Genomic DNA, 12,752 nt, shown 5'->3' on the forward strand with positions numbered 1-12,752 from the left:
ACGCACATGGGGAAGGATTACCTCTGTACAGTAGCGTGCACCGGTTACAGTACCGCCTTCCAGTATCTGGAGTTATGCACGTCCATCCAAGATAACGCCTCCCCAGACAAGAACACCTCGACCTCCATATCGATCCCTTTCAGTGATATTTGCGGGGTGATACCGTGTGCCAACCTCTCGCCAGATTAGCTGACGTCGAGAATCGCTGCTGAGACTGAATCTACTCTCATCAATAAAGAGTACCTAAGTAAAGATTTTGTGGTTGTAACTTTTAGAAATAGTGTTGGTCCGTAAGTTTTGCACACCAATTCAGGATAAATGGAATCGTTTGGAAATCTGAAATTAGCTTGCGATCTTACAAGGTCACATGCCAATTTTTAGTCTCTACGATCTGGGAATTTTTTTTTTTTTTTTTTGTTGAGGGTATTTATATATTTGTTTATTGTTATTATTTTTTTAACCATGTGCTCTATATGCCATATCATAGCGCTTCTGCTGCTGGTGCTTTTTCGCACGATGTAGCCATCAGCGTCATGAATTGAGTTGTGTTTGATATGGTAGTCGTTTTATAAAGCCTTGCTTAATGCTTGTGATCTGGTTGCCTAATGCTTCTGAACAAGCCAATTTCCTGATGGAAATTGGCCTGAATGTGTCGTGAAGTTGAGATACCTCCGGCTAGCAATTATAAGTAATTATCAGCCTGAAAAGACTGGAATGTTTAAATTTTTAAAAAATAAACTCGGCGTAAGATGCTGATAAACTTACAAAAAAAGTCAAACTTCTAATTTAAATAATGCTCTTTCACGTGTGTGATTCTGCATTCTAATTTCTTATATTTAAAAGGACGTTTTCCGTATTCCAGTCACGTGTCGCATGTTTCGTAACACAGACACACATCCAGAAGCCATGCCCATGTTTACTTGTGACTGGCCGCGGTGAATGTACGGGGTAGTCATTTCTGTGCATATATTTAGACTGCACTTCAAGTCGCCTGGAGTAACCCCATCCAGACCTTCGGGAAAGTTGTGAACCGCCCTTGGCACTTCCGGTAGTCTTATTTTTAAACAGTGTCACGTGTAAGAATACAACAGGAGGTCACTCGAAGAGGTCCATTAATTAAACAATAGTTTGCAAATGATCTAAATATAGCATGCATATCACGTGTCCCATTGGTTGCTGAATCGTTACTTCTTGAGTGCTTACAATTTTCCGCTATATAATTTTGAACGATTCTTGAAACCACATGATCAAGGTAGAATATATGTTTTCTAAGAAAACATACATTCTACTTCTTTTTTTCTTTTAAAGTTTTAATCGAATTGGAAACATACTCATGGAAACAAAATGAATTTGACATTAAAATTTGAGGTTATCAGTGTGAAGCATGGAAAAGAAAAATCTTCAATCATGGCAGAGAGGATATACGTTAACTCTCACAATTGTCGAAATCTGTGGTGTATCATTTTTTTGTTTCTTGCCCGTCCGCACGTAATAATACGACTCTCAATGGATGTAATTTTATATTTGGCTCTTTTCGAACGATTTGTCGAGCCTTCCCAAATTGTATTAAAATTGGACCAATGGAAATCTAGAAATTATTATTTTTTTAAATACACATTATATGACTATCCATATGCTGTACTATTGTAGCTGAAGCACTGTTTGTTGCTGTGTGCTGATTGCGGGGAATGAATGGGCAATATGGCGGATGCACAGAAACGAAATGGCCTTGGTCACAAATAAGTCTTGCTCGTTTCTTTCTTTTATTCATTTTTCTTTATATATATATATATATATATATATATATATATATATATATATATACTGAATTATTACTATTTCTTAACATTGAATAAATAAATTTTGTTTATACTTCGGGATAATCAAACGGTGTCAGAGGAGTTCAGAAAACACTTTGATCTTAGCCAAAAGCCGAGAAGCGATGAGTTAGAATACAAAAAACAGCACCGTATTTAGCAGTCGCGCTAGCTTGGCTTTGAGAAGGTTTTCGATAATCCCGCTTTTTTGTTGGTAACTCATGAGATAACTGACAGAGCCGACGCAAGGGACTAGAGGAGGAAGCCACTTGTCCCACTCATGATTACTTCCGGAATATTCTGATAGGCGTATATTGCCACGCTTTGCACCTGGCACGTTTCCTATTATTCTCGGCTTGTTTCTTCGTCTACTGTAGATGAGGGACTAACACGCTACTTAAATTGGATCACTGGTTGCTTTGCATGCTGCTGAAAGCATACTTCGCACAAGGTATCTAAGGAATTGACTGAGGCATAACTATTTTTTTTTATAGATTTCTCATCCATCTAGCTTTCTTCAAAGCTTCCGTGGTTTAGAAACTACCTTCCGGAATTTTTTTCTTAGTGCTGACAAAGTTGTTTTTAGGAAACTTCTTTTTTTTTTTTTTTCCGATTTCAAACTGACGTATAGAACAAAAGTGGTTTATAGGAAGCTTCTTCGTGGCTCCAAGTTGCACTGTCCAGATCTAAACATCTCAACCTCCGGAAAATTCCGAGTTTGTATAACGCTTAGCTAAGCAATTGTCTCTTTCCACGAACTCATTTTCCCCCCTCCAGTTAAATATAGAACAGAGCTCTCAACGACTGACATGCACCAGTAGTCGATCTGGTGGGGAGGAGGGGGAGAGAGATTCATTGAATCTATTGTCACCTGAGCCTTTCTATAGACCTACTCTACTCTATACATATAAATTTACAGCAGATTATTTAGTAATGGTCTTATTATTATTTTAATGTTTCTACACGAAGACATAGCCCCAGAAGACATCGTAGCAGTAAAGTGAGCTCAAACCATGGTCAGCTAGTGACTATTTTGTATTGATTCTCTGTAACTCTCAGCGTTCTCATCATTATCTAGGGTCCCCGTGCCCTGTAGGTGAGAAGTTTGTAAATAAATAAACCCAAATGCGTGTGAATTTTTAGGGAGTGAATCAAGGCCCGGCGGACCTTGATTCACTCCCTAAAAATAAAATATACAAATGCAGTATTATCATTAGAATAAAATTCTATGTTACAAATAGTAAACTGAAAAAAATATTCACTATGATGCAAAATTCAATATCAAAATTCATTTTTAATCGGTGTCTCGATGTGTGAATAACAGACTGTCGAATACGGACCGTCGAATAAAGGTGAGTTGCTCTCTTAACGCAGTTGAAGATCACCCCGTTTTGCTGACTCCGCCATGTTTGCAATGTTGTAATTTAATAATGTCCGCGATGGGCCGTCTAATGCAAACTGGCGCGAACTTAGTTGGCGCCATGATAGAAACCAGCCACTTACTGGCAAGCGCCAATAAGGCTCTTCCAGCTCTTCTGCAAGAGGTACTTGAGTCTCTGATCAAAATTGTGAATTTCATCAAATCTGGAGCCCTCAACACCCGTCTGTTTAAAGAATTCTGTAAAAACATGAATTCTGATCATGAGGTTCTTCTTTTCTACACTGTTGTACGCCGGTTGTCGAAAGGAAGTGTTGTCAATCGTGTCTTTGAGTTGAAAGATGAAATCAAGTTGTTCCTGGAAGTGCAAGGGAAATATGACCTTGTTGCTTACTTTAATGGTGAAGCTTGTAAGAAAAGAGTTGCTTACTTAGTAGACATTTTATACCAGCTAAATAAGCTGAACCTGAAACTTCAGGGAAAGGAAACACATTATCCAATTTCAAGACAATCTTCAGGCATTTGTATCCAAGCTGCAAAACTGGTTCATATAGTAAATCTTGGAAACATTGCCATGTTTGAAAATCTCTGCAGTGTGGTAGAGGAATCTGAAGGTGAGCTGGATGAGAATCTGAAGGAGGAGATTACTGGACACCTTGAATCCCTTGAAAAAGAATTTCAGCGGTACTTTCCTGAGCTTACAGAAGAAGCTGCATTGGTACGAAACCCATTCTCTGCTTCCCTGAATGTAGCCAGCATTCCCGATGAAGTACAGGATGAATTCTTAGATCTGCGGAACGATTCCTCGGCACGTAATTTGTTTTATGAAAAATTGCTGATTCCTTTCTGGTGTGCATGTATCCAACTGTCACCATGCTTCCCTTTCGAGTTTTACTTCTATTTGCCTCTACATAACTCTGCGAGAGTGGATTTTCACCACTTCTTCATATCAAAACAAAGGCAAGAAACAGACTGAACGTTGAGGATGACATGAGATTGGCCTTAACAAACATTCAGCCACGAATTTTAAAGCTGGTTGCCCAGATGCAAGTACTCTACAACCATCGCATTAAATATTAGATTAGAATTATATTCTGAAAAATCTATTTTTAATGTGGGTTCTTTACCATATTAAAAATGCCTTTTTATGCAAATATGGCGGGGGTCGCAGGTTACTTGGCTATTATAAAAGGGGGTCGCAACTCGAAAAAGGTTGGAAAACACTGCTCTATATATTAAAAAGTTTTTCTGGTAGTGATATTTATTTGAGCCAGTGGGAGAAGAGGGAGGAGAAATTACGTCACGTATTCGAGCTAACTCTCTAATGGGAGAAGAGGGCAGGGTAATTACGTCACTACAAATGCGGAGGTAAATAATTGCATAGGTCATTTCCTGATTAGATTTCGATCAGTGCATTATATTAGTATAATGTTGTTATTATTAAACAAATAACAACAAAACTATACAATACAGTATTTACAAAAACTAAACTATTTATAATCATACCTCTATTATATTGGGATGATGGGTCCCTTCATCAGCTGACATTAATATACAAAAAATGTTAAATAGAAGGAACACAAATGGGTTACTTGACAGAATCACACTTGTTGTTGACAATATAGAGCACGTACATGGTACGCATGCCAACTTTCGTCGCATTGCAAGAAAACTGCCTCCATAACGTTCACTAACCTCGTGCTTCACTGTCTAATACATGACCACGCCGGGCATCATTTGATGTTCCATTGTAACGCTTTTTGTATATTAATATCAGCTGATGAAGGGACCCATCGTCCTGATATAGTTTGTATATTTGTAAATAGCTTAGTATTTTGTAAATATTTTAAATATTTGTATAGTTTGTAAATATTTTAGTCCTGCTCTTTCGGATTCAACAATATTCCTCATGCATTATGGAACCCAAAGCAAAAGGCCTTTTCCTAAATGACCTAAGTAAACGCAGGTAAATAATTACATAGCGATATTTATTCGACCTTGAGAATGCTGCGTGGTGGGGTAGGTAGAGAAATGCGGGTCACGTGGTACAAGTGGGGGGAAAATCACTACACATGCACATCACTACAAATGCACAGGTAAATAATTACATAGGTCATTTCCTGATTAGATATCGATCAGTGCGTTTCGACAGGTGTCTTTTATGTATAAAAGATTTGACTTACTCCATCATACCTCTACATTTTATGTAGAAAAGCGTGCGCCGGGGTTGGCGAGCAGAGGTTGAAGCTCCCTAGTTATTGTTATTATTACAATGGCATTTTCTTTAATTACTAAAAGTGTTTTTGTTTTTTAACAACGGGAGTTTTATAATACCGACTGTAATCTAGTGACGTGCTGGAGGTCTGACTGAAACATGAAATATTCTCTGAAGTAATTTATTATTAAAATTAAATATAATTTCAGGTAAGAGAAGCATCTAGCTGTAGCAACATGTTTCCGTTCAAGAGAAGTGTTTTTCATTTTTCCATATACATACACAAAAGATCAGACGATTATATTTCATGCTGATGATGTCACGCAACTGTTTTATGATACAGCAAAGCAGTTCTTTGAAAGTACGCATATACGAAGTCAAGTAATAGACAATGGGCGCCTTTATTTTTTTACCTTTGGCAATTTTCACAGCAGAGATTTGATTAATGTCTTTGCTGCGGTTAGAAGGTCGTTTGAAAATAGCACATTGTTTTTTTTTAACTATTTTTTTATACAGAACAGAAGCCAGTGGAAGCTAAATGTGTATGTTGAGTTACAGTAATAAGAGTACAAACATTAGTATGTGATAAAGCTAAAATCATCATCCTTCAACCAGAACTAGTTCTTTAGAGAGCCGATCATTTTAACACTTAAAAAAAAAAATATATATATATATATATGTATATATATTTATTTATTTTTATTATTTTTTTTTTTAAAGGAGGTGACGTCTTGTCATTAGGAGATTTCTGGATATTTTGTGAAATTCGGTTTAAATTTGACTTTTGTCAAATTTCAATGGAATGGCATGTCATTTATTAATGTATGGAAATAAACTTAGGTGTGGATAGACCTTCATAGCTTCGGTGTTACTATTAATGCTCTGGCGTCTCCGTAGCCAGGTGGGAAGGAGCAGCAGTGCGTACCACACGCTTCTTGATTAGACCGGGGTTCGAGCCCGTCACCACCAAATATGGAGGATGCGGAAAGGTCAGGGAATGACCACCGCATATTCCAGAGCAATATGGCCTTAGTTGCTAATGCTCCTAAAAAAACCAAAACAACAACAACAACAACTATTAATGCTCTACTGTGGAAAGCTAATTAATATCAGGGCGGTATGATAGTCAATACCTGTGCAGCAAAGATCCTTAAGGGTAAAGCGCAGGTGACATGTACTTGTGTACACTGTCAAGAAGCAATAATCAGTGACTATTGACACTTTACGATAGAGATCGAATACTTCTCTTCTGTGATATAATAAAAAGTGTAAAGGCCATACGTAAAATCACAGAAGCCTTTAGCTCAAGACGGGAGGTATCTACACCAATTGGAATAGAGGGGACATATTTAACAATATTGGTTTAATGTTCAAAACTTTCGATTCATCGAACAAATAAGTAGTCCAGGCATCAGATTTTCAATAAGATAACGCCATGGAAACGGTAGTGTTTATCCAGCTTTCAGAGGTTACCATCCAGATTAAGATAATTTATAATCTGAAAGGTGTAATTTGGAAGCAACGTCATTCTAATTCCGCCCCATTGGGATTGGGGATTGTAGGATAACTATGCGTATATCGGTATGGACAAGCAGTGAATCTTCTAGTAATGTCAATTCACGGTATTACTGGACTCGTAGGCTTCATACTCGTATAACAGATAGATCAAGAATACGTACGTACATTTTCGACTCAGATGAATGATGGGCATTCCATCTTATCTTACATATTTTTAGGATGATCTTGGGAACGTTTTTATCAGAACAGTAGTATTTTTCTCACTTACTGGTGTGCAAGGTCTTCCAGAACCGGTGGCGTATCATCACGAGCTAGGATCTGGTGCAAAGTTTCTTTACCGTCAAGGTCATTTTTCTCTTTTCCTTTTGGCCACCCCTTCCCCCACCCTGCTCTGGGCCCTGTTGGGACTGCACTACAGGTTAATATGCCATTGTCCAAGATGTTAATTGTGTATATTTTGTATTGCATGATATAATCAGGTTCAACCTTATCAAGAATTTTCGTGACTGTTAGCACTGCTCTTTTCATACGTTCTCAGATTTCCAATACCACTTCAAAATCAACTTAACCTTGTTTTAAGGTCAAGAAAATTTGTGCCAACTTACGTTAAGCACCGTGTCATAAATAATAGCTACCTAACGATGCCCGATCATTTCATTACACAATAATAGTACACGTATAAAGCAGGTGACATAATAAGCATCGCACTTCTCAGAATTGGGCATTATGGGTTTCTTTTTTTTTTTTGGCTTATTAAGGTGTGTGTGTGTTTTGAGACAAACAATGTTTATAAAGGTTAATGGCACAGTAGTACGACTGACATAAAACAGTAGACAAGGGCCTAATTGAGAGGAAGTGAATAATATTGAGAACTCTAAGACAGAATTATACTTGCCATAATAACAATATAATAATAAAAAGAAAAGAAAAAAATGGCTGTGACCAAACATTATTGCCTGCATGAATAAAACTAATTCAGCAGTAGTAATATGTGGAACTAAATATCCATATTTGGTATGTCCGAAAAGGAAGTCTCCAGAAGTAAAAAATGGAAAGATGTTGAAATATGAGTGGCTGAAAAATGAGAAATAGATAGCTCCTTTTCTGAACCAGATCCTGTCTTTTTGCTTATTCATCTTTACTATAGCCCATCGGAAAATACAATACTACAGGAATACCTCTCCAACCGCGGTTGGCAAGTCGAAGGTTCCATAGAAAAAACAGTAAATATGCTAATAAAATATATGAAAAATAAAACACAGTAAACTTCATATTCAATTTATGCAACATAAAAACGAAGTCTATCAAGTACTTTTATCTTCTGTTCCAATGTCTTTACTTTCCTTGTTGTTTTTTGCACATACACTTTCAGCACTTATTTGATCACGCAGACGCTATAATAAAGGATAATAATTTGCAACAAACACGATTATCTTCAAACATTATGAAAATAAATTCAAAATACTTCCGGAAAAAATAAATATTAGTTAAAAACACGAAAATCTACAAAAAGGAGGACACGTTCCGCACAACACCCTCTGAACTCTCATTGACTCATTTGACAATGACTGGGTAAACTGTAAACAAATTCAGGATGTCTGCAATACCTACTAGACCTTCTCCCTTCTATGATCTACGGAGGCGAGAGCAATAAATTTCTTGTTCTTTTGTCTGAAGAGTGACTGGACTGATCACGCATGAGTTAAACAAAGTGTGGATTGAAAAATTCTGATATACAAATACAAAACCGCGTTATCCCAAATCCTCTGTTGGCGAAGGATTACTGTAATGTTCAACGCATGAGCGAATCTCCTTTTCAATGGTTAGCATCTTTCGATTTGTTCTGGACATCGATAGCGCTTAGACTTTGTGGGGCTTGTAGTATAGTGTTTCGTCTTGAGCCTCATTTCCAGTATTCTTTGGGTCAATAATATACGGGTAAAAATCTAGCAGGCCGAGTAGAAATTCCAGAATTCTCTCACTGTTTAATGCCATTAAGTCCATACCAAATCAGATTTCAACGCATTCTCCTGATTAGTCGGGCGCATGTGCAATTCGAAGGTATACAGTACACAGAATTCTACACGAACTGCACTATTATTGCCTAAAGCTAGCGATGGGCTTAATCGAGAGATCATAATCGATTATTTCGATTGCAGCATATCATTCGGTTATACTGATATTATTCGAATGAGTCATTCGATTGTGAAAAACCATTCGATTATGTCATTCGAATGATATAATAATCGAATGGTTATTTCGATTATTGAAATCTCTCGATAACTAATCATTCGATTATTCCCATCATTAAGATACCTAAAACAGTAAGATCCCCCCTCCCCACTTCATTAAGAGTCTAGGTTTTGTAAACCTTTTTTAAGTCATAGCAGGGTATTAGATCTAGATTCAGCAGACCATTTAATTGGTCCATGCCCTTCTAACCCCTTTCCGAAAGAGCGATTATGCAGCCACTCGCATGGACGGTTAGTGAGAAATTTGGAGGAGGACCGTCTTGCATGAACATCACTTATTTAAAGTTTTTCGAGGGGTGGACTGGCCCAGGCGGACGGACGGCAATCATTGCCAGAGACAACAGCAAATTTGGGTCCTAATAGTCATGACATAATGAGTACATGAGTGCAAAAATTCATGCATCTATCAATCTTCTGAAAACTTCTTGGATGTAATCAGATTTCCATACTTGATAGTGCCGTCCTTTTTCTAATGGTGTTAACGTGCTGTTCCACTTTCTCTTCCAACGTGTAATACGAATTTTTTTTTTTTTTTTTTTTGATTACGAGTAAACATGATGGTTTGAACAGTGCAACATTTAATGCTTTCTGCAGTAGTCAAACAATGACTCTTTTTATCTTTGACTTAGCCCGTGGACAGGAATGAGGCTAAGGAAAAAGAAAAAAAATTGACGCCGGGAGAAATATTTCAATAGCCTGTTGATGATATAATGATAAAATAAAAACTTTTTTTAAAATTGTTGCCATCAACGGTTGTTGCTTGCTTTATAATACAAAAGTTGCAATTAAGTTCCAGGAATTAGTCTATTCCACGCGTACGAAAGCACATCGAACCATGATGCCGCATATCATGGCAGCCAACCTACTTGACTTCCCTCTACAAGGTCATTTGCATTTTATAAGTCGTTCACACGCAGTCGTATAAGAGATGTTGTTGTTTACGGCGTTGTCATTATGCTAATGGCACAAAGAACAAACAATAAATTTTGCGTAAAGTTGGGTGGGAAAGAAGTGCCGGTGATATCTATAACTTAGTAAAACAAGTGTATGGTAACGATTTTTTACTCATTCGCCTGTTTTTTATTAGTTTATAAGATTTCAGGATGGTCATCAGCATCTGGAAGACGACAAACGCCATGGACGTTTATTAGCGTTTCGAACCCCAGAAATGGTCGGAAAAAAATCACACACTGCATCTGAATGACAGAACAGCTTCGCATTTAGCAGAGACAGAATCATTGCAATTTTTACGGAATATTTGAACAAATAGTTCCTCCATAATACCCCCCCCCCCGGGGTATTATGGAGGAACTATTATGTTTTATGCTGTCAGGGTTCGCGGCCACGGGATGTTCCGGAGAATCACTGGTACAACTGTTGGTATGATTGCAGTGGAGGATCCAGTAAGGAAAGATTGACCATCACCCAGTCTGAGTAAGCGAGAATTAATTCTGCGTATTATATGATTTTAATTCTGTTACTGTCAATGCATATATCGTTATATTGGCCCTCTCCCCCCTTAGAAAAAAACTGTATCCGACCCAGTATGATTGTTAAGGAGAGCAGAGGAGGGATTCAGAAATCTGTGGAGACAGAACAGGTTGCAGTTCGCTTGTGATATTTAATCTTTTGGAAAATTTCAGCGCAGTTTGCTTCCATCATATACAATAGGCCTATATTTTATTTATTCATTTGTAAAATCAATGCTAAACGGCATGCGATATTCCATCCTCTTGTGCGGCTTGCAACCTTGATGAGATTTAAGTTAATTAAAAAAAAAAGTAAAAATAGCGCAGGAAAAGAAAATTTTTTACTGTTTTATTCGTTTTAATTATATGCACGCCCAGATAATTAAAAAAATAATAATTGCTTCTCAGTACGTTAGGGCATAAGTAAGGTGTCTTATATATGTTCCTGGTGAACAAGGCAAAGTTCTTCAAAAGACAAAATTAAATGTATTATACAAAAGACATTCCAATACTGATCACTTCTCCATTTCCACTTTTGGAAGCCATTTGACAGTTACTGTGTGGATGAGTCAAATGAAAACAAGATTTTTTTTTTTTTTTTTTTAATTAAATAATTGATGATTTATTTTTCAAAAAGATCTCCCTTCTATACACCCAAAATTTTTTTTTCTTTGTTCATAAATGAGTTTTGGTTGTTATTAGGACTATTGTTTGGCAACTTCCTTCACTTCGTTATTTGTGTGGAATCAACTGTAACCAGCTCATTTTTCCGTCTTCCGAAAACATGCAAACAGCAATGTTATTTACATGTTTTGGTGAAAGAAGTGAAGCCAAAGTGAAAAGAGGATGGTCGATCGTTTCGTAGTGTAGTTTTTGAATGGTTTTCATAATTGGTTGGTTGGTTAGTTGCTGTTTTATGGCGCATTGGCAACTAAGGCCATAATGTGCCAAGTCAGAATGGTTATCATAGTTTGTTGATGTGTGTGTGGTCGGGCATTGTCGTGCAACAAAATGACACAATTTGACCATCGGCTTCATCAAACGTCACAATGCACTCACAGATTAACTTTGTGGATCTGTGTGTAATTTTGTGAGTTGACTGTTTCTCTGCTATACATGAAATGAATAACAACGGCTGACTCGAGCTGTTCATCGACTCAATGATTGCCACAGTGCTTTCGAAAGTCTTGAATAAAAATAATTCGTTATCACTTCTGACATGATAACTGATATTATGAAATGCCAAACTGTGAATGTGTTACAGTTGTTCATTCGCCTATTTTTTTTTTTTTTTTTTTTCTGGAGGGATGCCCTTCGCTCTAAGAACCTGAATGACATTGCGTTGCAATAGCTTGGCCGCCCCCATCCCTGTGAATGCTACGTTGTCTCTGCTGCTGCGCATCGCTCACTGCTTATACAGGAGAGCTGATGTGTGCAATTGTTCAGTTCAAACATTAATACGAATCATTAAATTTATACCCATGGAGGCACAAAATTTAAATTTGGACAATCGAAATCTCGTTTTCATTTGACTATTCGAATCACCCTCATAGTATAGTTAATGAAACAACACAAATCCTTATAAATTACTGTAGGCAATCCTTATAAATTACTGTATGACAAACACTTTCAGACTTGCAAAGTAGCCTTGAGTAATTTACTAGAAAAACTAGTCACTACAACTTCCAACTGATAACTCGGAACCTCCCTTTTGATAACTTCAGAAGGGAGGTTCTTTAGTGCTCACGGTCTTTATACAATAGCTCATCTTCTGACTTATTCATTGTAAAGTCGCTTTCTTATGCTTTATTATTATTCGTATAGATTCCACTTAAACTTAATTTTGAAATTCCCCCTTGTTTGTTGGGAATATATCTTTTAATCTTCTAACGTTGTAGAGCTTGTATCTATCTGAGCGTCACAGTTGGCCTTCCTTCCTTGTCATTTCTGATATTTGAATAGGAAACTAGTATGGTTATCCGGTGTATCCATATGGGATGTAAGAAGTCTCAAGTGACAGTCGGGGTTGGCATATAAAGTTGCCCTAAAGATTGTTGGGAGGATCCCAAGCACCTTGTTTAATTATTTTAACATCCACTGTTC

General features: G+C 37.2%; 1 protein-coding gene across 1 annotated transcript in view; it reads left to right on the plus strand.

The window, feature by feature from the left end:
* The first annotated feature begins 3,256 nt into the window (after positions 1–3,256).
* The window catches only part of LOC150082049 (zinc finger BED domain-containing protein 5-like), a 53,356-nt gene continuing 43,860 nt past the window's right edge, over positions 3,257–12,752 (plus strand). The window contains exon 1 of the mRNA XM_090380411.1: positions 3,257–4,007. Within this exon, the coding sequence (XP_090236537.1) occupies positions 3,257–4,007 (751 nt within the window). The remainder of the gene's footprint in view (positions 4,008–12,752) is intronic.

This window comes from Mastigoproctus giganteus, chromosome 8 (genome assembly GCF_048544385.1).
Source record: "Mastigoproctus giganteus isolate SK-2022 chromosome 8, ASM4854438v1, whole genome shotgun sequence".
In the NCBI taxonomy this organism is placed as follows: Eukaryota; Metazoa; Arthropoda; class Arachnida; order Uropygi; family Thelyphonidae; genus Mastigoproctus; species Mastigoproctus giganteus.